General features: G+C 42.3%; 1 protein-coding gene across 1 annotated transcript; it reads right to left on the minus strand.

Moving 5' to 3' along the window:
* Positions 1-1343: 1343 nt before the first annotated feature.
* LOC129547518 (aldo-keto reductase family 1 member C3-like) lies at positions 1344-19723 on the minus strand. Its single transcript, XM_055413268.2, has 10 exons — positions 19565-19723; positions 17956-18082; positions 14709-14876; positions 14307-14423; positions 13023-13100; positions 12486-12608; positions 11574-11683; positions 10553-10718; positions 3706-3788; positions 1344-1558 (listed from the first exon to the last, which is right to left on the minus strand). The coding sequence occupies exons 2-10, from the start codon at positions 18037-18039 to the stop codon at positions 1516-1518; spliced, it is 972 nt and encodes a 323-aa protein (XP_055269243.2). The 5' UTR covers positions 18040-18082; positions 19565-19723; the 3' UTR covers positions 1344-1515.
* Between the last annotated feature and the right edge of the window lie 3435 nt (positions 19724-23158).

A 23158-nucleotide genomic window follows, 5' to 3' on the forward strand; every position in this document is an offset into this window, starting at 1 on the left:
GGTAGGAAGGGAAGAGAAGCCGTCATATCAGGACTGAGCCCACAGGAGGGTCGCAGACGAGGAAGACAAACAGGGGCTCAGGGGTCCTCCCTGGCGAGACCCGTGCACACCACACACTGGGTACTGCAGCCCTAGGATGAACCCGGGAGGTCGCAGCCCCACAGCTGTTGTGAATCCAGGAGGACCCACAGGAGACCTGGGAACCTGACTCCTCTCCTGAGACACACACCCGCTCCTGCTCCTGGAACAGGCTAAGGAGGCAGCTGGACGTTGTCCAGAATTTGGCTGGTTTACTGGGCATCCCATGTGCCCCCCGGCCTATAGATGCCCCCTCAGTGCCTCTGGATCCAGTTTACTCTCCCCAGGGCACCCATGCTGTACAGAGTGGGCAGTGTGGCGTAGAGAGCCAGCTCAGACCAGCAGGACGTCTGGATGGGCCAGGGAGGCCACTGGCTATGAGAGAGGGGCCTGAGGAGTAGTGTTCTGGAAATATCCTTCTCCATTTCCTTCACAGTAAAAGCTTTTAAAAGCCTTTTTGGCGAGGACGCCCTGCCCCACGGGCTTTCTGACTTGTCTTCAGCTCCTGTCTCCCCACCTCACTAAACTCCACCCACATCACATAACTTGCTGGCCCTTAAATGTTCCATGAACACCCTTCCTTCCTGGAAAAAGCATTTTCTGTTCCAGAGAAATGCAGGAACCACTGTCTCTATCTTCAAGGCTGTTTTGTAGAAATGAAAAGTTGTGTGGGATGAAGGGTAGTTGGTGTCTCTGCCTAGTAGATGTATAGAAATGCAAGATGTTATGCAGAACTATCTCAACAGACACATACCTATTTCTAACAGCTAAATCCTCCTGATACCATTCACAATCTCATTCTTCACGAGACTAACGACTCAAGAATTTATTTCACTTATTAACATTTGTTGATGAAACAATGTCTTTCAAAAGAATGTGCAATAAAGTTCTGCTCAATGACCAATGAACGACCTCAAAATATGTATGGATTCCTCAAAATGCTAAGCATGGGCAGACAATTAAGAAATTACATAAATGAGTAAAATATGCTGCTTCACATGAAGCAAAATACAACACCCGATTTTTTTAAATCATTCTTTTAGCTTACCAAGATACTTATGCTAAGTTGCAAAAGAAGTATACAACCTGTTGATTGAAGTTTATTTGTCTTTGTAAGTAAACAAATGCACATATTTGTCTAGGAAAATCACAAGGTAAATATACCAAAGGTAAGTATTTTTAAATGGGTATAGACAACTGATCTTTATTTTCTATCTGTCCCTTCTAGTTTCCAAATTTTCTATAATTTGTAGGTCTTATTTTAATGATCAGAAACAAGAGTTCTTACTTGAAGTCTTTATTGTTTCTTATTTTTGGAAAAGAAAAGGCAAGCTTTCAAAAGTTCAGACACTTCATTTAAGTACCTCCACCAAGTGCAAAAGTCTTCACCACCCTAGACGCAAGAAATTCTCGAAGAATCTCAGTGAGAGTTGAGAGTCAATATTCTTCAGAGAATGGATACTCAGGGTGACCAACACCACTGAAAGAGAAGGAAGAAGATTCATTTATTAAATCAGTCATATTGTCATATTGTCAAAACTGAAAGAGAAGGGGGAAGATTCATTTCTTAAATCAGTCATATGTCATAGTCACAGCATTATTCTATGATGCTGTCAGGATGGGTTAAAACTCTAAATCTACAAACACATCCCTCCTGCTCCCCCAACAAGCACACATGCAGATGCCTGGTCCATGTGCACATGGCACCTGCACGTCCAGTACAAACATTCACATGTAATATTCACTTCACAGTGACAGGTAGTTTGACTCAGGTTATAATTTATATGAGACCACAAGACCTGGCAGTAACTGTAGCAATCATTTCAAACACAGGTGAAACTTCAGCCCCTAGATGATGAAAAGGTTCACAGAGAACAAATTAACTGCCCTTTTTCATACATCCGTGAATAAGCAAATGAGCTCTCCAAAAATGCAGAGTGCCTGGAACTTGTCATCTTTTGGAAAGCTACCAAAAGCACCTGAATAATCATACAGCTCAAAGTGGGATTATACCTCTTAATTTATAATGTATTAAAACACTTGTTACTCAGCAATTAGTATTACTGCTGTTTTTCTTTTTTCCATGTTTTTACTTTTCTTTCTGAATTTGTCCTTTTCAGTTCATTAAAAAGTGCACTCTGGACGATTCCAAGTGTCAGGAGCTGTGCTGTTAACCCGAGCCACAAAGATGACTAAGTCTAGTCATTCACAGCCTAATGAAGAAGAGCATAGAATTATACTAAAGAGCCCCTAAGTACAGAAAAATAACCTTCCACCTTTTTTTATCATGGCTTTTCTCTTATTGGCTTTTCTCAGATTCATGATACTGCTTTACAAGCAATAGGGAGAGTTTTGAGATCCTTCCTTGGAAATAAGATCTTTATTCTACCAACAGTTGGTATTCTCTTCTCTCTAAACTCCCTTCCAAATTCTCCCTGCTTGATCAGTCATCTGTCTCTTCAGTCTTGACATCCTCCTGCAGTAATTAGGCAGCTGGAATCCCATGTTCCTGACTAAGTCGAAGTACAGGAGGTAGGGACTCTGCAGTGGATGGATCACTGATGAACAAATACAACACAGGTGTGAGTCTTTACTCAGGAGAGCAGAAGACCCAGATGATCTTACCTGGGTGTGTCCTGCTAAGGACACAGCAGTCACTCACTGCACAGTCAGTTCAGCTCATGATCTACTGGTAATTCAGCTTTGTGAGATAAAAATGATGAGGATGTGGGTGTTATAGCAGGGAAAAAAGGCCAATGAAGAGACCAATTTGCAAGAAATGGATGATGTTTTGGAGAAAAAAATGCCCATTAGGGAGAAAATCCACCAGACACTTAGGGGACAGGGTGGAAGCAGGCCCCCTGTGACTTTGTAGCACAGATGCACATTAGATTTCATTGGACCATCCTTCATAAAAAATATCAACAATACATTTTGTAATTTTGTTAGGCATAATATGAATGCCTTCTTCCCAGGTGGCTCAGTGGTTAAGGATCCACCTGCCAAGAAGGAGACCCGGGTTCGATCCCTAGGGTCGCAAGATCCACTGGAGAAGGAAACGGCAATCCACTCCAGTATTATTGCCTACGAAATCCCAAGAACAGAGGAGCCTGTTGGGCTATAGTGCATGGGATGGCAGAGAGTCATACAGGACTTACAGATTAAACAAAAACAAGACATGAATATAATGCATGATGGATTCATTATTATGTAGTTATTATTAATATAATTATTTTCCCCTGATGTAAAAAGAATTAAAGATGAAACATGTTCACAAGTCCCTGAAAGTATACTGGGCTTCAGACACTGTGCCTGTTTCCTGAGTCTCTCGGCCCTGAGACGAGGTACCAGGCACAGGGATCAGGGGCACAAAGTAGTGAATTCACTATGATGTGAACTCAGGATTTTATTGGTGCGCTGTTCTGGGCTCCAATCACATTTCTGTTGGTCAGAGATGAACCCCTAGAGGAAACCTCTGGTGTGAGGTCTGCAGGAAACCCCTGGCTTACTCCTATGCTGGAAATCAGGACTGTCTTCCAAGAATTAAGCTTTAAAAACCTTAGTTCCCCTGCTGAATTGCCTGCTACAGAAAATAACATATGTGTCAAACATCTGCAAGTCACTTACGGTAGAAATTCATAGTATCTTCTATTTCTGTTGAGGCCATCAATTGCTTTCATGTCTTCTGGACTCAGTTCAAAGTCAAACACCTGGAAGAAAGGAAAGAACCACATTAACTCCCCCAAGAATTGGCGTCCTCCTGGGGACTGGAGGACTTTCCCACTGGATGGAGACAAGAAGAAGGGACAGGGAAGCCGTGTCTGTACTCAGCTTCCAGGTGAACAAGTCTGGGAGCCTCTGCTGAGTTCTCACCTCTCCTTCCCACACCTTCTCCTTCTCTATCCATCTCACAAACGCTACAGTGCATCAGTCCCTTATCTTTCTAAGTGAATAACTTGAAAAATCAAACAAATTAAAATCTTCTCTTACCAAGCACGGTCGTTGGACACTCCTGACTCAATACTGAACATGAGCTAACATTAGACTGATTAACTCTCCCCAACATGCCTTAATGGTGACAGCATTCAGCTGAAGCAGTGTCAGAAGGAGGTTCCTCCATGAAAGCCTATTCAAGAATCTGATATCAAACGTACTCTTTACCTATAATTGAATCTAAAATACCTTATGTAAATGCCTTTGTGGAGAAAGTTATGAAAAGTGTTTAAGACATTAGAGAACACCTAAATAATTAAAAATTCATATCATAATTTTGAAACGGAAAGCTCAATTTTATCAAGAAGTTCATTTTCTCCAAAGTGATCTAGTGCTTCAAAGACTTAAACACGTATTACTTTGTGGAATTCAGTAAAGTGATACTAAGTTTAAAACAAGAAATAGCTAGTCAAGAGCAGTCAAGATAGTCTTTAAGAAGAAGAATATACCATTCTGAGAAGCAACACTTATTTTATACTTTTGTAACAGAGTACAGAAAACTGAAGAGTTAAATATAAGGGAGAGGCCAGAAATGTATTTATGAACATTTGATATTTGACAGAGTTGGCAGTGGGAAATGTGGACACTTAGATTTCCAATTAAATGAAAAATATATAGGCAATCATTTTATGTCATATTAGAAAATCAGTTCCAGTGTATTCCAGAGCCAAATTTGAATGCAAACACAAAAGCAATTTTTCAGGGGATCATATAATTGACCCTTGACTTGGCCTGAATAACTTGCATGGGGCAGTGAAATTTGCCAGAAAAAACAGTGAGTCCATTCTGAGCCTAGACATAAAGAGGATTTTTTCCTGCTCCCTAGCTTGGGATCATAATTGGGAAATTAAAACACACTTGCTCCTTGAAAGAAAAGCTATGATAAACCTAGACAGCATATTAAGCAGAGACATCACTTTTCTGACAAAGGTCCATCTAGTCAAAGCTATGGTTTCTCCAGTAGTGTGAGAGTTCGACTGTAAAGAAAACTGAGTGCTGAAGAATTGATGCTTTTGAACTGTGTTGTTGGAAAAGACTCTTGAAAGTCACTTGGACTGTAAGGCGATAAAACCAGTCAATCGTAAAGGAAATCATGCCTGAATATTCTTTGGAAGGACTGATACTGAAGCTAAAATTCCAATAGTTTGGCCACCTGATATGAAGACCTGACTCATTGGAAAAGACCCTGATGCTGGGAAAGATTGAAGGCAGGAGGAGGAGAGGACAGAGGATGAGATGGTTGGATGGCATCATCGACTCGATGGACATGAATTTGAGTAAACTCTAGGAGTTGGTGATGGACAGGGAAGCCTGGCGTATGCAGTCCATGGGGTTGCAAAGAGTCGGACTTGACTGAGTAACTGAACTGACTGACCGGCTTGGGATCATAGGGCTGTGCTGAGATAGTCGTCACAGTCTACCAAATATATATGAAAACATATACAGAGAAGTGTGCAGGCTCCTCTGACAAGTCACACCCATCTGGTAAAGCACTGAACTGCAAACGCACAAAAAGCCAAGCCTAGAAGACAACAGCTTATCTGAGTGCTGGCGAACACTGGATTTTCAAATATTGTGGATTATCAAACATTGTGGATTTTCAAATCACAGAATCAAGAGATGCAGAAATGATCTCTGCATTAAATCCTGAAACTGCAGAGAGCTTCCTGTACAGCTATGCTAAGGGTACAATAACAGTCTCCTACACAGAAATCCAAACACAGACAGCTTAGCAATAATAGGAACAGTCTAGAACAGAAATTCTGCAATAGCAGAAACTCAAGGAGACGTAATGTGTGAAGTGAAACCTTACAGGATTCATGGAAATAAAAAATAAATCGACAATTACTAGAGCTAATCAATGAATATAGTAAAGTTGCAGGATATAAAATTAACACAGAAATCCCTTGCATTCCTATACATGAACAATGAGAAAAAAGAAAGATACATTTAGGAAACAATTACATTCAACATTGTGATAAAAAGATTAAAATACTTAGAAATAAATCTACCTAAAGAAACAATTCAGCAATACAAAATCTGAACTTCCAGATGTTCAAGCTGGTTTTAGAAAAGAGGAACCAGAGATCAAATTGCCAACATCCGTTGGATCATCGAAAAAGCAAGAGGGTTCCAGAAAAACATCTATTTCTGCTTCACTGATGATGCCAAAGCCTTTGACTGTGTGGATCACAATAAACTGTGGAAAATTCGGAAAGAGATGGGAATACCAGACCACCTGACATGCCTCTTGAGAAACCTGTATGCAGGTCTGAAGCAACCGTTAGAACTGGACATGGAACAACAGACTGGTTCCAAATAGGAAAAGGAGTACGTCAAGGCTGCATATTGTCACCCTGCTTATTTAACTTCCATGCAGAGTACATCATGAGGAACGCTAGGCTGGAGGAAGCACAAGCTGGAATCAAGATTGCCAGAAGAATTATCAATAACCTCAGATATGCAGATGACACCACCCTTATGGCAGAAAATGAAGAGAAACTAAAAAGCCTCTTGATGAAAGTGAAAGAGGAGAGTGAAAAAGTTGACTTAAAGCTCAACATTCAAAAAACTAAGGTCTTGGAATCTGGTCCCATTACTTCATGGGAAATAGCTGGGGAACAGTGGAAAAAGTGTCAGACTTTATTTTTTTGGCTCCAAAATCACTGCAGATGGTGATTGCATCCATGAAATTAAAAGATGCTTACACCAACCTTGATAGTATATTAAAAAGCAGAGACATTACTTTGCCAACAAAGGTCCCGCTAGTCAAGGTTATAGTTTTTCACGTGATCATGTATGGATGTAAGAGTTCAACTGTGAAGAAAGCTGATCGCTGAAGAATTGACGCTTTTGAACTGTGGTTTTGGAGAAGACTCTTGAGAGTCACTTGGACTGCAAGGAGATCCAACCAGTCCATTCTAAAGGAGATCAATTCTGGGTATTCATTGGAAGGACTGATGCTAAAGCTGAAACTGCAATACTTTGGCCACCTCATGTGACGAGTTGACTCACTGGAAAAGACTCTGATGCTAGGAAAGGTTGGGGGTGGGAGGAAAAGGGGACGACCGAGAATGAGATGGCTGGATGGCATCACCGACTCTGTGGACATGAGTTTGAGTGAACTCCGGGAGTTGGTGATGGTCAGGGAGGCCTGGCGTGCTGTGATTCATGGGGTCGTGGAGATTCGGACACGACTGAGCGACTGAACTGAACACCTTGGAAGGAAATTTATGACCAACATAGATAGCATATTAAAAAGCAGAGATATTACTTTGCCAACAAAGGTCCATCTAGTCAAAGCTATGGTTATTCCAGTGGTCATGTATGGATGTGAGAGTTGGGCTGTAAAGAAAGCTGAGCACCGAAGAACTGATCCTTTAGAACTGTGGTGTGGGGAAGACTCTAGCAAGTCCCTTGGAGTGCAAGGAAATCCAACTAGACTATCCTAAAGGAGATCAGTCCTGGGTGTTCATTGGAAGGACTGATGCTTGAGCTGAAACTCCAATACTTTGGCCACCTCATGCGAAGAGCTGACTCATTGGAAAAGGTCCTGATGCTGGGAGGTATTGGGGGCAGGAGGAGAAGGGGACGACAGAGGATGAGATGCTAGATGGCATCACTGGCTTGATGCACATGAGTTTGGGTGAACACCGGGAGTTGGTGACGGACAGGGAGGCCTAGCGTGCTGTGATTCATGGGGTCACAAAGAGTAGGACATGACTGAGCGACTGAACTGTACTGAACTGAAAGAAACAAAAGACCTATACATGGAAAACTATAAAACACTGATGAAATAAATCAGAAAAGATACAAATATATGGAGAAATATACCATGTTCATGGATTGGAAGAATCAATATAATGAAAATGAGTATACTACCCAAAGCAATCTATAGATTCAGTGCAATCTCTATCACGCTACCAACAGTATTTTTCATAGAACTAGAGCAAATAATTTCACAATTTGTATGGAAATACAAAAAAATCTCGAATAGCCAAAGCAATCGTGAGAAAAAAGAATGGAACTGGGGGAATCAACCTGCCGGATTTCAGACTATACTACAAGCTACAGTCATTAAGACAGTATGGTACTGGCACAAAGACAGAAATATAGATCAATGGAACAAAATAGAAAGCACAGAGATAAATCCATGCACTTATCGACACCTTATCTTTGACAAAGGAGGCAAGACTATACAATGGAGGAAAGACAATTTCTTCAACAAGTGCTGCTGGGAAAACTGGTCAACCACTTGCAAAAGAGTGAAGCTAGAACACTTTCTAACACCGTACACAAAAATAAACTCAAAATGGATTAAAGGTCTAAACATAAGACCAGAAACTATAACGATCCTAGAGGAAAACATAGGCAAAACCCTCTCTCACATAAATCACAACAGGATCTTCTATGACCCACCTCCCAGAATAATGGAAATAAAAGCAAAGATAAACAAATGGGACCTAATTAAATTTAAAAGCTTTTGCACAACGAAGAAAATTATAATCAAGGTGAAAAGACAGTCTTCAGAATGGGAAAAAATAGTAGCAAATGAAGCAACGGACAAAGAATTAATCTCAAAAATATACACGCAGCACATGCAGCTCAATTCCAGAAAAGTAAACAACCCAATCAAAAAAAGGGACAAAGAACTAAAGAGACATTTCTCCAAAGACAGACAGACAGATGGCTAACAAACACATGGAATGATGTGCAGCATCACTCATTATCAGAGAAATGCAAATCAAAACCACAATGAGGTACCATCCCATGCCGGTCAGAATGGCTGCTATCAAAAAGTCTACAAAGAGCAAATGCTGGAGAGGGTGTGGAGGAAAAGGAACCGTCTTATACAGTTGGTGGGAATGCAAACTAGTACAGCCACTATAGAGAACAGTGTGGAGATTCCTTAAAAAAAAACAGAAATAGAACTGCCATATGACCCAGCAATCACACTCCTGGGAATACACACCGAGGAAACCAGAATTGAAAGAGACAAGTGTACTCCAGCGTTCACTGCAGCACTGTTTACAATAGCCAGAACATGGAGGCAACCTAGATGTCCATCGGCAGAAGAATGCTTAAGAAATCTGTGGTACATATACACGTGGAATATTACTCAACCATTAAAAAGAATGCATTTGAATCAGTTCTAATGAGGTGGATGAAAATGGAGCCTATTATACAGACTGAAGTAAGCCAGAAAGAAAAACACCAATATAGTATACTAACGCGTATATATGGAATTTAGAAAGATGATAACGATGACTCTGGAGAAGACAATGGCACCGCACTCCAGTACTCTTGCCTGGAAAATCCCATGGAGGGAGGAGCCTGGTAGGCTGCAGACCATGGGGTCGCTAAGAGTCGGACACGACTGAGCCACTTCACTTTCACTTTTCACTTTCACTTTTCACTTTCATGCATTGGAGAAGGAAATGGCAACCCACTCCAGTGTTCTTGCCTGGAGAATCCCAGGAACGGGGGAGCCTGGTGGACTGCCATCTATGCGGTCACACAGAGTCAGACACAACTGAAGCGACTTAGCAGTAGCAGTAGTAGCAATGATGACTCTATATGTGAGACAGCAAAAGAGACACAGATGTAAGGAACAGTCTTTTGGACTCTGGGAGAATGCGAGGGTGGGATGATTTGAGAGAATAACGTTGAAACATGTATATTATCATATGTGAAACAGATCGCCAGTCTGGGTTCAATGCATGAGACAGGGTGCTCGGGGCTGGTGTACTGGGGTGAGCCTGAGGGATGGGATGGGGAGAGAAGTGGCAGGGGGGTTCAGGATGGGGAATACACGTACACCCATGGCTGATTCATGTCAATGTATGGCAAAAACCACTACAATATTGTAAAGTAATTAGCCTCCATTCTGAGAGGTAATTAGGACATGATTGTGGAGCCCTCATGAATAATATTTTTAAAATATCATATAATATAAGAGACCTGGGACAGCCCTGTGGCCCCCCTCCACCATGTTAAGATACAAGGAGAAGTCTGTGACCTGGAGGAGGGCCCTCACCTGGCCACATGGGCACCCTGACCTCAGACCTCCAGCTTCAGAACTGTGAGAAACAAATTTCAGTTTTTTCTCAGTCACTCAGTCTGTAGTATTTTGTTAAGACACACAAAATGATCTTAAAAAATCACATGATTCAATTTCATCAACTGAGAACAAATACAATAAGATATCATTTGTACAATGTGACAAAATAAATTGGAGACTTAACACTGGAGTTAAAACACTCTGTTTTCTGTCCAACCGGAACCCTCTCCTGCCATAGCAACTCTCCTGTTGTCACATCAGGTGGAGAAAAACACTAGGAATACACACGAGGCTTTCATGCATGGGAAAGAGCAGGTAACTCATCTTGACTCAAGGAAAGTCTTGTGAGATGGACATAGAATGACCCTCATGAAGGATATTCCCTAGGAGCCCTCTGCCCACAGCCACACCCATCATCACCTGCATGTTCTCTTTGACCCGCTTCTTGTTGAAACTCTTGGTCAGAACCACAACACCACGTTGTATCTGGTAGCGAAGGGCAACTAGAGCTGGGGTTTGCTTGTGCTTTTGGGCAATGGAAGAGAGAACTGGGTCCTCCAAGAGAACGGGGTGGTTCAGGTTCACCCTGGAAGGAAATTCAGAAATGCTGAGGAGCTGAGACTCATTTGTCTCAGCTTCCCATACAGACCAAGAAGGTCCTCTGTAGATGGGGCTTCTCAAAGTGTGGTCCATGGGCCAACAGCATCAGCATCACTTAGGATCTTATAAGAAATACAAATTCCATGACTTAGCTGAAGACAAACTGAATCAGGACTTCAACTGTGTAACCTCCCATTCTGGGTTTACAGAGCCCTGCAGGTGATTCAGTTGCATTACTGAGTTGAGACCAAGACTGCCAAACTCATGGATCATTCTTTAAATCTGAGAGGTCGTTTTCCTTCTATTATCAAGAGCGTGAATAGAGAAACAGAAGGAAAAAAAAAACAGGGATCGTTTTTAAATTTCACTTTTCTAAGGTACTAATTGAGAGGTCTCAAAATAAGAGACATTTATGTCATCATTATTCTACTGAGGATGTTTACAAAAATAGTTCATCGAAATTTTTTCTATCATGATTGATCTATGAGTTACATATTATTATTCTAATTTTAGACATAAAGTAAGAGGCTTGGAACATCTATTTTCAGAAATGTGTTCCTTGGTTAATAAGTAAATCATAACATAATGTTGTGTCTCTGGTCTCCACTGGGGGACTATATGTAGATTTTAATGTAGACATTTATTACTGATGAGTCGACAAGCTAATACCATGTGGAAAAACAGGCTGGGTGATGGGATGATAAAAGAGAAGAATTCATTCCATCCCTCCTTTCTCTCCCCCCTGCCTATGAGAGCTATCTGAGTACTGTACAATGTAAACTATTTCATCAAAAATTTAATTTCAGGGAAAATTCCAGTTGTCTTCAATAGGATTCAGTACCATTCTTTTACTCGTTGGGATCCCAGAGCACCAAAGGCAACAAGAATGATACCATGTGACTTGCAGAAATTCAACAGTTTGCTCTGATTGAGATAAGGATGACATTCCACCTGTAGAATGCCCAAAGAGAAGAGTGTCAGATTATATGCAAAGGTAACATTAACAAGACAGAGAAAGATTAAAAGGTTAAAAAAATGCTGAGGGAAAACTGTAACATTAACTGGAAACTTGAAATATCAACAGCAAGAGTGCAATAGAGAAAAGTGTGTTTATATAGCTAATTTTATGATGGAAACGGATGGGAGAACAAGTCCAAGATTGAGTAATCAACATATGGGCTCTACATCTGAGTAAAACTTTCAGAGTAAATATTTTATCTACTGATAATATTACCATGAACCTTTAACTTCGCCATCTAACCTAGGCCATTTTCATCATCCCCAGCACCTTTTTTTTTTTTTACTGTGCTCACTGTTGAAGGCCCATAAAGGAGGAGACCACCAAGACTAAGGATTTAGCCATCAAAACTCCACACAAATTCTTAAGCCAGTCTTACATGATTTGTCTTTTTCATTTACTTCTCATTCCATCTTTTCATGGTTTTCCTTCCTATACATGGTTTGCCACAAGGCACTTTCCAGTCCCATTTCTGGTCATGCTTTCATCTCAGAAAAATGCCTCTAGGTTCTATCCATAATTTACCTGGAAGCTTTCCCCACCTTTTCCACCCAAATTTATCAGATAGGGATACCATTCTGGGTTCTATTCACACCATCCAGATAGAGGTTCTGCACTCTAGATTCTTCTGTCCACAAAGGTCAGATGAACAGGAGGGGAGGACAGACAGACATCAGGCTCCAGTGCAAGAAGGAGGTTCTGAAGAGCAGGAGGGAGAGGAGCCAAGCAGCTCACCTGGTTGCACACGGGCTTGTACTTGAGCCCCGGCTTGTTCAGGATCTTCTCCAGCTGCTTGTGGTTGAAATTGGACACCCCAATGGACTTGGTCAGCCCTGCATCCTTACACTTCTCCAGGGCCTGGGGAGGAAGGGGTGGTGAACAATTACATGGAATGATAGAGCAAGAATAAATGCTAAAAAATTTTGGTAATCACCATCATCCATCAAGAATTTGCATTGATTATCAAGAAGAAAAAAGTGGAAAAAAGTCATGACACAAGAATTACTGTCTCCTTCTTAGAAAAAAACCCTAGAGAAGACATATCACATGGAAGGAAAGAGATACCTGTCTGCACTGTCCCATATTCTCCTCCTTCATTCCTCTCTGTGAACATTTCAGCAATGGTTTCCTCCCAACAACCTCAATATCACAACCCTTAGATTCATGAACTGCTGAGTCTGATGGTCCACAGCCCATTCTCACAGGTGGAAGAAATGAAGAAATTTCCCCCTCTCCTGGCTCCTCCTCTGGTTCTCTCCTCCCTGGACTCACCTCCCACGTAAGACAGAGATCCACTGAGTCAAATATCAGTTTTCCATTTTCATCTCTTGGAAATAATTCTTCCCCTGGCTGGAACAGAAGCAGGCATTTAAGAGATGTCACAAAATAATTTCCCAACATTTATCCAGGGTGACAGGCATCAGGAATTAAACATCCATTAGATAGGTTTACAACTTTCTAGATACTAATATCTGCAAAGTGATTTGTCTATGGAGTTGTAAGCAGTGTCTTTAGGAGGGAGGCTTATTCTAATCTCTTATACTTAATATATATTGTAATAAATACAATTTTTCTAGGTCCTAAAAGTGACTCACAGTGATTTCTGTGAATTTTGTCTGTTCCTTGTACTTGTCTATTTTGAAATGCCTCTCTTGAGCTAGAACTGGTAGTAAGTTACATGGGCTTTATTTCCAGCATAAACATTGCAATCACTTACTTTTCCCTCTGAGGATCAGATGCCCTAGGGCAGGCATATGAGCCATCAAGGCTCAAGGTAGGTGGATATGGAATGTGGAAGACCAGACAAGCTCTCAAATTTATGACCATGATCCTTGAAGTGCCCCAAAGCCATATTTGCCACCAATGGAAAATGTTCAGTAAACATAAAGCATACCATGAGTAAAGCCATGATAAGGGATAGAAATTAGGAGACATTTCTGAAGAGCACTGCAACTCTTAAAATCTGTCTGTGACTGCGACTTGCCATCTACATAGTCCACTAAGTGATTTTGCATTAGATGACTTGAATTGATTTCGATAGCTTGAAATCAAGAATTCTAAGTAAACTGTTCTTATTGGCTAAGTGCAATCTACAAACATCATCCTGAAGACAGGCAAGAGTGTAGGCAAGGTCTTCCAAGTCCCTATAAAGTTATGAGGTTTAGATGCAGTCAGAGGGAGCACCACCAAATCCGCTCCATTTAAAAGGATGAAGGACTTGCAAGATAAAGTCACCATGTTCAATGTAAGGCAGTGTCATGCTCACCACGGCTGCACCAAACTCTTGGTTCATTAAATCCCCAGAGACTCAGGAGTCATAACCAGGACTGTGTGCAGAAAGGGCTTATTTCTCAAGCTATTCAGGCAGAAAAACTGAGACTATTTAATACCAAGAAACTCAGTAAAAAGATGATCCCAAACGATTATTTGGGGGATTCTACTCTAGTGTAATTATCCATTCAACCTACTAAGAAAAATCTTTATTCAACCATCCAAGCAAGTTGATGCACATTCTAACACAAGATACAAATTGATGTGATCACACAAAGTTCTAACCTTCAGAGCCACTGGAATATGAATAATATAGAGATCAACATAGTCCAGTTGAAGACTTTTCAGTGACTTTTCCAAGGCTGGTCGGACCAACTCTGGTCGAAGGGAAGTTAACCAAAGCTGCAGAGGTTAAAGAGTGGAAGTTGTATTAATAACACTTTAGGTAACTTTTTTTCCTTACCACTTGGCTTGTGGGATGTTACTTCCTTGAGCAAGGATAGATCCGGGCTCATGGCATTAAAGCACCAAGTCTTAACCACTGAACCACCAGGGAGCTCTGATACTTCAGGAATGTATGTAAGAACCGTTCACCAAACAATCCTTCACCGAACAATGATCCTATTAAATAATTGTCACATGGGCAAAAGCACATGCACACATGTGCACACACTCAACACACAGCACCTTTGAGGTGTAGAATATGTCTTCTCTCTTCACAGTGCCATCTGCAATCTTGCTCCGAATGGCCTGGCCAACTTGCTCTTCATTTTGGTACACATGAGCACAGTCGATATGGCGGAACCCAACCTCTATAGCGAATTTGGTGATTTCCAGAGCTTCCCTCTTAGCAGCCTACATAAGCAACAAGGTAGAAGGTGAACATCTACATTATCAAGAGATTGCTAAGGCGCAAGATTGATCTTCCTATGAATCAACATTTCTTTGTGCTGTTGTTGGTTCATTCTGCAAGTGTTGTGATGAACTCACGACAGTTTCTCTGAATGTCCTGGCCAGTGATTAACTGGGCACTAAGGAACCTTTCAATCTCAGATGACCAGTGGTTGACCACAGGCCTCAGAGGACCCGAAGACAACCTCCAGTTTCAGTGATTTGCTGGAAGACCCAGAGGACTCAGCATAAATTTGTAGTCATGGATAAGATTTATACTGTGAGATGTTTGAAGCAAAATCAACAAAGGTGTAAAATGCCTGGTAAAAGCATCAAGAACCATGAGAACACTACTAAGACTTCTGTCTCCCAGTGAAGCCACACAGAATACACCAACTTAAAAGCATATATACTGAATAAAGTGATGTTTTCATATAAGTATACATTGCTAATGATTACCACAATCAACCTAGGTAACAGATCCATCACCTCACATACTTAAATTTAGGGTGCGTTTGTAAGAAAATTTAAGGTCTAGTCTCTACAAAATCTCAAGATATACCCATTGTCTTTAACTATAGTCACTGTGCTATACATCAGGTGTTCAGAATTATTCACCTTAGGACGGAAATTCTGTACCCTTGACGGACATCTTTTCATTTTTCCAAGACTTGTCCCCAACTTCTGGTCACCGTACCTTACTCTTTCTTCTATGAGTTCCACTTATTTAGATTCCACTTATAAGGAGATCATACAGTAATTGTCTTTCTGTTTATGGCTTATTACACTTAGCTTAATGTTCTCCCAGTTCATCTGTGTGGTTGAAAATGACAGGATTAATTTTGTTTTTAATATTGAATAATACTCCATTTCTTTGTATGTGATTCAGACACGTTCCTGTTTCAAGGAGGTAGATACTTGGTCTAACTTCTCTCTGTTAGGGTTCAGTTCAGTTCGGTTCACTCGCTCAGTCGTGTCTGACTCTTTGCAACCCCATGAATCACAGCATGCCAGGGCTCCCTGTCCACCACCAACTCCCAGAGTTCACTCAAACTCATTTCCATCGAGTCGGTGATGCCATCCAGCCATCTCATTGTCTGTCGTCCCCATCTCCTCCTGCCCCCAATCCCTCCTAACATCAGACTCTTTTCCAGTGAGGCAACTTGTCACATGAGGTGGCCAAAGTATTGTAGTTTCAGCTTTAGCATCAGTCCTTCCAATGAACACCCAGGATCAATCTCCTTTAGAATGGACTGGTTGGATCTCCTCTCAGTCCAAGGAACTCTCAAGAGTCTTCTCCAACACCACAGTTCAAAAGCATCAATTCTTCGGCGATCGGCTTTCTTCACAGTCCAACTCTCACATCCATACATGACCACGGGAAAAACCATAGCCTTGACTAGACGGACCTTGGTTGCCAAAGTAATGTCTCTGCTTTTGAATATGAGATCTAGGTTGGTCATAACTTTCCTTCCAAGGAGTAAGAGTCTTTTAATTTCCTGGCTGCAATCAGCATCCGCAGTGATTTTGGAGCCCAAAAAAATAAAGTCTGACACTGTTTCCACTGTTTCACCACCTATTTCCCATGAAGTGATGGGACCAGATGCCATGATCTTCGTTTTCTGAATGTTGAGCTTCAAGCCAAACTTTTCACTCTCTTCTTTCACTTTCATCAAGAGGCCTTTGAGTTCCTCCTCACTTTCTGCCGTAAGGGTGCTGTCATCTACATATCTGAGATTATTGATATTTCTCCCAGCAATCTTGATCCCAGCTTCTGCTTCTTCCAGCCCAGCGTTCCTCATGATGTACTCTGCATATAAGTTAAATAAACAGGGTGACAATATACAACCTTGATGTACTCCTTTTCCTATTTTAAACCAGTCTGTTGTTCCATGTCCAGTTCTAACTGTTACTTCCTGACCTGCATACATGTTTCTCAAGAGGCAGGTCAGGTGGTCTGGTATTCCCATCTCTTTCAGAATGTTCCACAGTTTATTGTGATCCACACAGTCAAAGGCTTTGGCATAGTCAATGAAGCAGAGATAGATGTTTGTCTGGAACTCTCTTGCTTTCTCCATGATCCAGTGGATGTTTGGGTTAGTCCTGGATTTTCTTAAATGCTCAAGTATTTGTGTGTATACCAAGGAATGAACCCAGTGAGCTTCAGTTACAGCCTGGACTCTTCCCTCCCCTCACCCCAATTTGTACTACAAAGTACCGTCTTCTGTTTTCAAAATGTGTCTAATCATTTCCATCGGTTTTATAGATGAAAAAATGAGGCTCAAAGTTTAAGGACCAGTCTGTTGTCACAACTACATACTATAAACACAAGATGGATAGCAAATTTTCTGGTTTACCGCATAGAGACTTGTCCACTAGCTCCTCTTTTATATCCCAGCGCTGAAAAAAATACTTAAATAAAAAGACATTACAAAACACAAAGATACATTACAAAACCTGGCCTGTGAGATTGCATCTTATCACCTCAAATGATACTATAGTTCCAATCAGAAGAAATTTCCAAGCAGAAACAGAAGCACAGGGCAAAACACAGCTGGAGTGTTTCTGCCCTGACACCTACCAGGCACTCCACAGTAGAAAAACAATTTTCTCCCATTATTTTTCAGTCACCTCATCTTCAGGACCTTCCACCTACAAACTTCACTGGGTCATATCTTTTTGGAAGGAGGAAAGAGTTCTTGAACTAAAAATCTACAGAGAAACCCCACCATTTCAATCACCTGTAAAGCAAAGTAGCTGACAGTCAGTGTTCTCCAGAGCCGAGCCGAGCCTCTTCTGCCTAGCTGGGTTGAGACAGAAACTGGAGGGGAACCCAGAGTAATCTGCAGGTGAGCACAGCCTCAGACCCTGATGCAGAGTGGAGACTCTCTCCCCTTTCACAGGGCATGGTTCTAGCCTGGTTAGTGGAACCATGTGACCCTCCCAGAGTCACACAGGAGCTCAGTGCCTGACAACCCAAGTCCCTTCTGCTCATGTCACATCCACTACAATTTATATCTCAACCCCAAACCATTACTGTTACCTCTGGAGGTGCATAGGTTCCAAATCCAAGGACAGGAATGAAGTGGCCATCATTAAGCTTCACCTTCTGGTTTTTCGGATCCATTGCCTCTTGTTCCTCTGAGTAAGCAGATTGATATTTCTTCTGCCTTCAGAGGTTATAAATAACAAGAAGGTAACACTCCAGCTGCACTGTCCAGTGCTTACAGATGCATTGTAAGAGAAGTGTGATTAAACTAATGCCCATGGAGTCAAGAAAGTTGCCTTGTTTGATTTTTTTTATCAATATAATCTAAAGTATTATGTAAAGTGAGATTGGCTGAACAATTAATGACAATTAGTCGAACTAGAAATTTCCACACACCAATCTTTTATTTTCTATTATAGGCCCAATCGCAATCAAACATAAACTGAAACAACTATCTTACAGTACAAACAGCACAGATACATCACAAAATGTAAAAGTGATAACAGCATTTTTGAAAATTTTATCCCTGAATAAAGAGTCAAAACTTCAAGTGAAAGTAAATTTTCCGTTTTACATTTCCCACCAGCAAAATTATTTTGCTTTACAGACCTGACAGTGGTGAAATCTTGAACAGTATACCTAAACCAGACATTTTGGCAAAGGGTTTATGGTGGCTCAGAGGTTAAAGCATCTGCCTCCATTGCGGGAGACCCGGTTTCGATCCCTGGGTCGGGAAGATCCCCTGGAGAAGGAAACGGTAACCCACTCCAGTATTCTTGCCTGGAGAATCCCATGGACGGAGAAGCCTGGTAGGCCACAGTCCACGGGGTCGCATAGAGTCGGACACAACTGAGCGACGGAACGGAACTATTAACAGCTTTAGGGTACCATGTGTAGTGTGCAAAGAGATTCTGAGTGTTTCTATGTTGTACTTAGTTATATAACTTTTAGAGTATGCTTGCTTTCCAGGTGGCCCTAGTGGTAAAGAACCTGCCTGCCAATGCAGGAGATGTAAAGTTTCGATCACTGGGTTCAATCCCTGGGTTTGGAAGATCCCCTGAAGGAGGGAATGGCAACCCACTCCAGTATTCTTGGGAATAAAATTGCTTAGCACACACCCAGTGTACTCTCATGATGTAACTGATACATACTTTACATAATTTACTAACTTGTTCAACATTATTCATAAAAGAAAACCCTATAAAGTACAAGTGTGTTAGTCCCTCCGTCATGTCCGACTCTTTGCGACCCCATGGGGTGTAGCCCACCAGGCTCCTCCATCCATGGGATTTTCCAGGTAAGAATTCTGGAGTGGTTTGCCATTTCCTTCGCCAGAGGATCTTCCTGACCCAGGGACTGAACCTGAGTCTCCTGCATATACTACATAAATTATAACAGATTTGGAAAGAGTAAGGGAAATTGTGATACACTGATATATGGGGGTGTGGTGAAGTTAAAATTTAACATATATAGTGATGTCAGCAAAATGACGAAGTAGGAGGACTGAATTCTCCCATGGAAAGGCAAGAAAAGAAAGAGAAAGCAGCTGAAAAACCTCATAAGATCTCTGGAAAACAGTCAAAGATCTATAGCAACAAAGTGAACAGACAATTAGGAAAAGTCCAGAACAGAATGGTAGGAAATTTCATCGTGTATTACCCACCTGCACCTTCCTCCTGCCTGGGACAGTGCAGTCTTGATCAGCCCCCAGTAGTCTCCCTCAATCCAGAGTGATCAAAGAAAACCAATTGTGCAATGTTCCAACCAGCTTGGGGGCTGCCTGGGGACTGGTGTCTGTTCTATTTAACTCTAAGCTCAACCTGAAGGGCAGCTGGAATGGCTATTGCAGCTGCAGGGGAATTATATATATATATGCATATGTATATGCATTAATACACACAAAGCCAAGGACCAAGGAATAAGGGTGGAGACATAGACTGGACCATAAACTGATAAAACCCTGAATAGAACTGGGGTGTGGATTTGGGAGCCATAGGGCATTCAAAAACAATCATAAATTCACCGGACTCAAAAAGCCACCCACAGGCCAGGCAAGATGCTGACTCAGAAATGAACTGAGTCATCCTTAGCCTTCCTGTTGGGGTGAAACAAGAACAAGAAGAATGCCAGGCAAACTAGTGAAAGCCAGTCAAGACAAGGAACAGGATCTACCAACAGTGAGTATTTGCGTGTTGTTTCAGGTAGCCAATTATGAACACACACACAGGAACACACACACATCAGGATGGGGCAGGGAGGCCAGACAGCCCCGAGGAGCAAGGTCTGGGGCTCTGACAGTGTGCCAGGGCTGCATCACAGGCACGGCCACCCGCACCATGGGCTGTTCCAGCACATTTCCCTCCAGCTCTGCCACCCTCTGGGGCAAAGGTGCCAGAGTCGGGGAGGAGGGTGCACACTTACAAGGGGTGGAACCAGTCTGGACACAACCCTCAGAGCTCTCCTCCAGTGTCCTGGGCCCTGCCTGGCCCAGTAGGGTGGGGACAGTCACTGAGCACAGGAGAAGCCTTTGCTCACACTGGGCTCTGGCTCTAGTCTGCCGCTCCCCCTCCCACCGGGGTGACAGTTCCCAGCATAGTCTGGGAAAGGGTGACCCTGCCCTCCTCAGCTCATCTCTGCCCCAAAGCCTCTGGGCACACAGACTGCACAGGGACACGTCCACACAACGACAGCCCCGCAAAACCAGGACAGGTGTTTTTCACCTAATTTCATAGAGACAGAGGATGTTAAGCAAAACGAGAAGACAGCGGAATCTGTTTCAAATGAAACAATGAAAGAAAAAAAAAACACCTGAAAAAATCTCTAATAAGATAGATATTAATAATTTACCAGAATTCAGAACAGTAATAAGAATGTTATTCTAACTAGGATGTAGAACATACTAACAATCACATGATAGGGGTTCCAGAAGGAGAAGAGAGAGGAAAGGGGGCAGAAAATGTATCTGATGAAAATATGGCTAAAATTTTCTGACCTGGGACTTCCCTGGCGGTCCAGGGTGAGGATTCTATGCTTCCACTGCAGGGGGCACAAGTTCTGAAACTGGTCGGGGAACTACTTAGCAAAGGGGATTAAAACCATGAGATGGGGATGTTCCTGGATTACCTGGGTCACCCCAGTGTAATCACAAAGTCCTTATGCATGGGACCTGGGAGGGTTGTAGTCAAAGAGAAGGTGGAAAGGTACGAGCATTAGATAAGAGACTCAAAGACACTATGCTCTGGCTCTGAGATGGTGGGAGGGTCTACAAGACCAAGAATGGAGTGTTCTTCTGTTGTTCAGTCCCTCAGTGGTATCCAACTCTACCACAGCATGGACTGCAGCACTCCAGACACTTCTACCCTTGACTGTCTACCAGAGTTTGCTCAAACTCATGTGCATCGAGTTGGTGATGCCATCTAACCATCTCATCCTCTGTCACCGTCTTCTCCTCCTTTTCTTAATCATTCCCAGCATCGGGGTCTATTCCAATGAGTTTCCTCTTCTGGTCAGATGACCAAAGTATTGGAGCTTCAGCTTCAGCATTGGTCCTTCCAATGAATATTCAGTGCTGATTCCCTTTATGATTGACTGGTTTGATCCCCTTGCTGTCCAAGGGACTCTCAAGAGCCTTCTCTGGCACCGCAGGTTGAAAACATCAATTCTTCGGCACTCAGCCTTCTTTATGGTCCAACTCTCACATCTGTACATGACTACTGGAAAAACCAAAGCTTTGACTATACAGAACTTTGTCGCAAAAATGATATCTCTCCTTTTTAATATGCTTCTAGGTTTGTCATAGTTTTTCTTCCAAGGAGCTTTTAATTTTATGGCTAAGGTCAGCGTCCTCAGTGATTTTGGAGCCCAAGAAAATAAAACCTGTCACTGTTTCCATTGTTTCCCCATCTATTTGCCATGAAGTGATGGGACCACATGCCATGATCTCAGTTTTTTCAATGTTGAGCTTCAAGTTGGCTTTTTCACTCTCCTCCTTCACCATCATCAAAAGGCTTTTTAGTTCCCCTTCCCTTTCTGCCATAAGGGTGGCATCATCTGCATACACGTGGTTATTGATATTTCTCCCCAAATCATATTTCAAGCTTGTGATCCATCCAGCTTGGCATTTTGCATGATGTACTCTGCATGTACTATAGATAAGCATGGTGACAACATACAGCCTTGTGTGCCTCTTTCCCAATTTTGAACCACTCTGTCATTCCAAATCCAATTCTGTTTCTTCTTGTCCTGTATACAGGTTTCTCAGGAGGCAGGTAAGGTGGTCTGGTATTGCCAACTCTTTAAGATGTATCCACAATTTGTTGTGATCCATCCTGCCAAAGGCATGAGCCTAGTCAATAAAGCAGAAGTAGACTGGGCTCTAAAATCACTGCGGATGTTGATTGCAGCCATGAAATTCAGTTCAGTTCAGTTCAGTTCAGTCGCTCAGTCATGTCCAACTCTCTGCTACCCCATGAATCACAGCATGCCAGGCCTTCCTGTCCATCACCAACTCCCGGAGTTCACTCAAACTCATGTCCACAGAGTTGGTGATGCCATCCAGCCATCTCATTCTCTGTCATCCAATTCTCCTCCAGCCCCCAACCTTTCCCAGCATAAGAGTCTTTTCCAGTGAGTCAACTCGTTGCATGAGGTGGCCAAAGTAGTGCAGTTTCAACTTCAGCATCAGCCATGAAATTAAAAGACGCTTACTCCTTGGAAGGAAAGTTATGACCAACCTAGATAGCATATTCAAAAGCAGAGACATTACTTTGCCAACAAAGGTTCATCTAGTCAAGGCTATGGTTTTTCCAGTGGTCATGTATGGATGTGAGAGTTGGACTGCGAAGAAAGCTGAGCGCCGAAGAATTGATGCTTTTGAATGGTGGTGTTGGAGAAGACTCTTGAGAGTCCCTTGGACTGCAAGGAGATCCAACCAGTCCATTCTAAAGGATATCAGTCCTGGGTGTTCATTGGAAGGACTGATGCTAAAGCTGAAACTCCAATACTTTGGCCACCTCATGCGACGAGTTGACTCACTGGAAAGACTCTGATGCTGGGAGGGATTGTGGGCAGGAGGAGAGGGGAATGACAAAGAATGAGATGGCTGGATGGCATCCCCGACTCGGTGGAGGTGAGTTTGAGTGAACTCCGGGAGTTGGTGATGGACAGGGATGCCTGGCGTGCTGTGATCCATGGGGTCGCAAAGAGTCGGACACGACTGAGTGACTGAACTGAACTGAACTGAGATGTTTTTCAGGAA

The sequence above is a fragment of the Moschus berezovskii genome, chromosome 15, assembly GCF_049115385.1.
Source record: "Moschus berezovskii isolate FMDL1 chromosome 15, NW_MosBer_1.0, whole genome shotgun sequence".
NCBI classification, from domain to species: Eukaryota; Metazoa; Chordata; class Mammalia; order Artiodactyla; family Moschidae; genus Moschus; species Moschus berezovskii.

What these genes read in the sequence shown, in the direction of transcription:
- LOC129547518 (XM_055413268.2), bottom strand. Translation starts at nt 18,039, where the DNA reads ATGGATCCGAAAAACCAGAAGGTGAAGCTTAATGATGGCCACTTCATT. An exon ending in ATATTCCAGTGGCTCTGAAG is followed by an intron (nt 13,101 to 14,306) that starts GTTAGAACTTTG and finishes CTTCTGTTCCAG; the next exon opens with CCAGGGGAAGAATTATTTCC. An exon ending in AGATACTATGAATTTCTACC is followed by an intron (nt 1,559 to 3,705) that starts GTAAGTGACTTG and finishes CTTCTCTTTCAG; the next exon opens with TGGTGTTGGTCACCCTGAGT.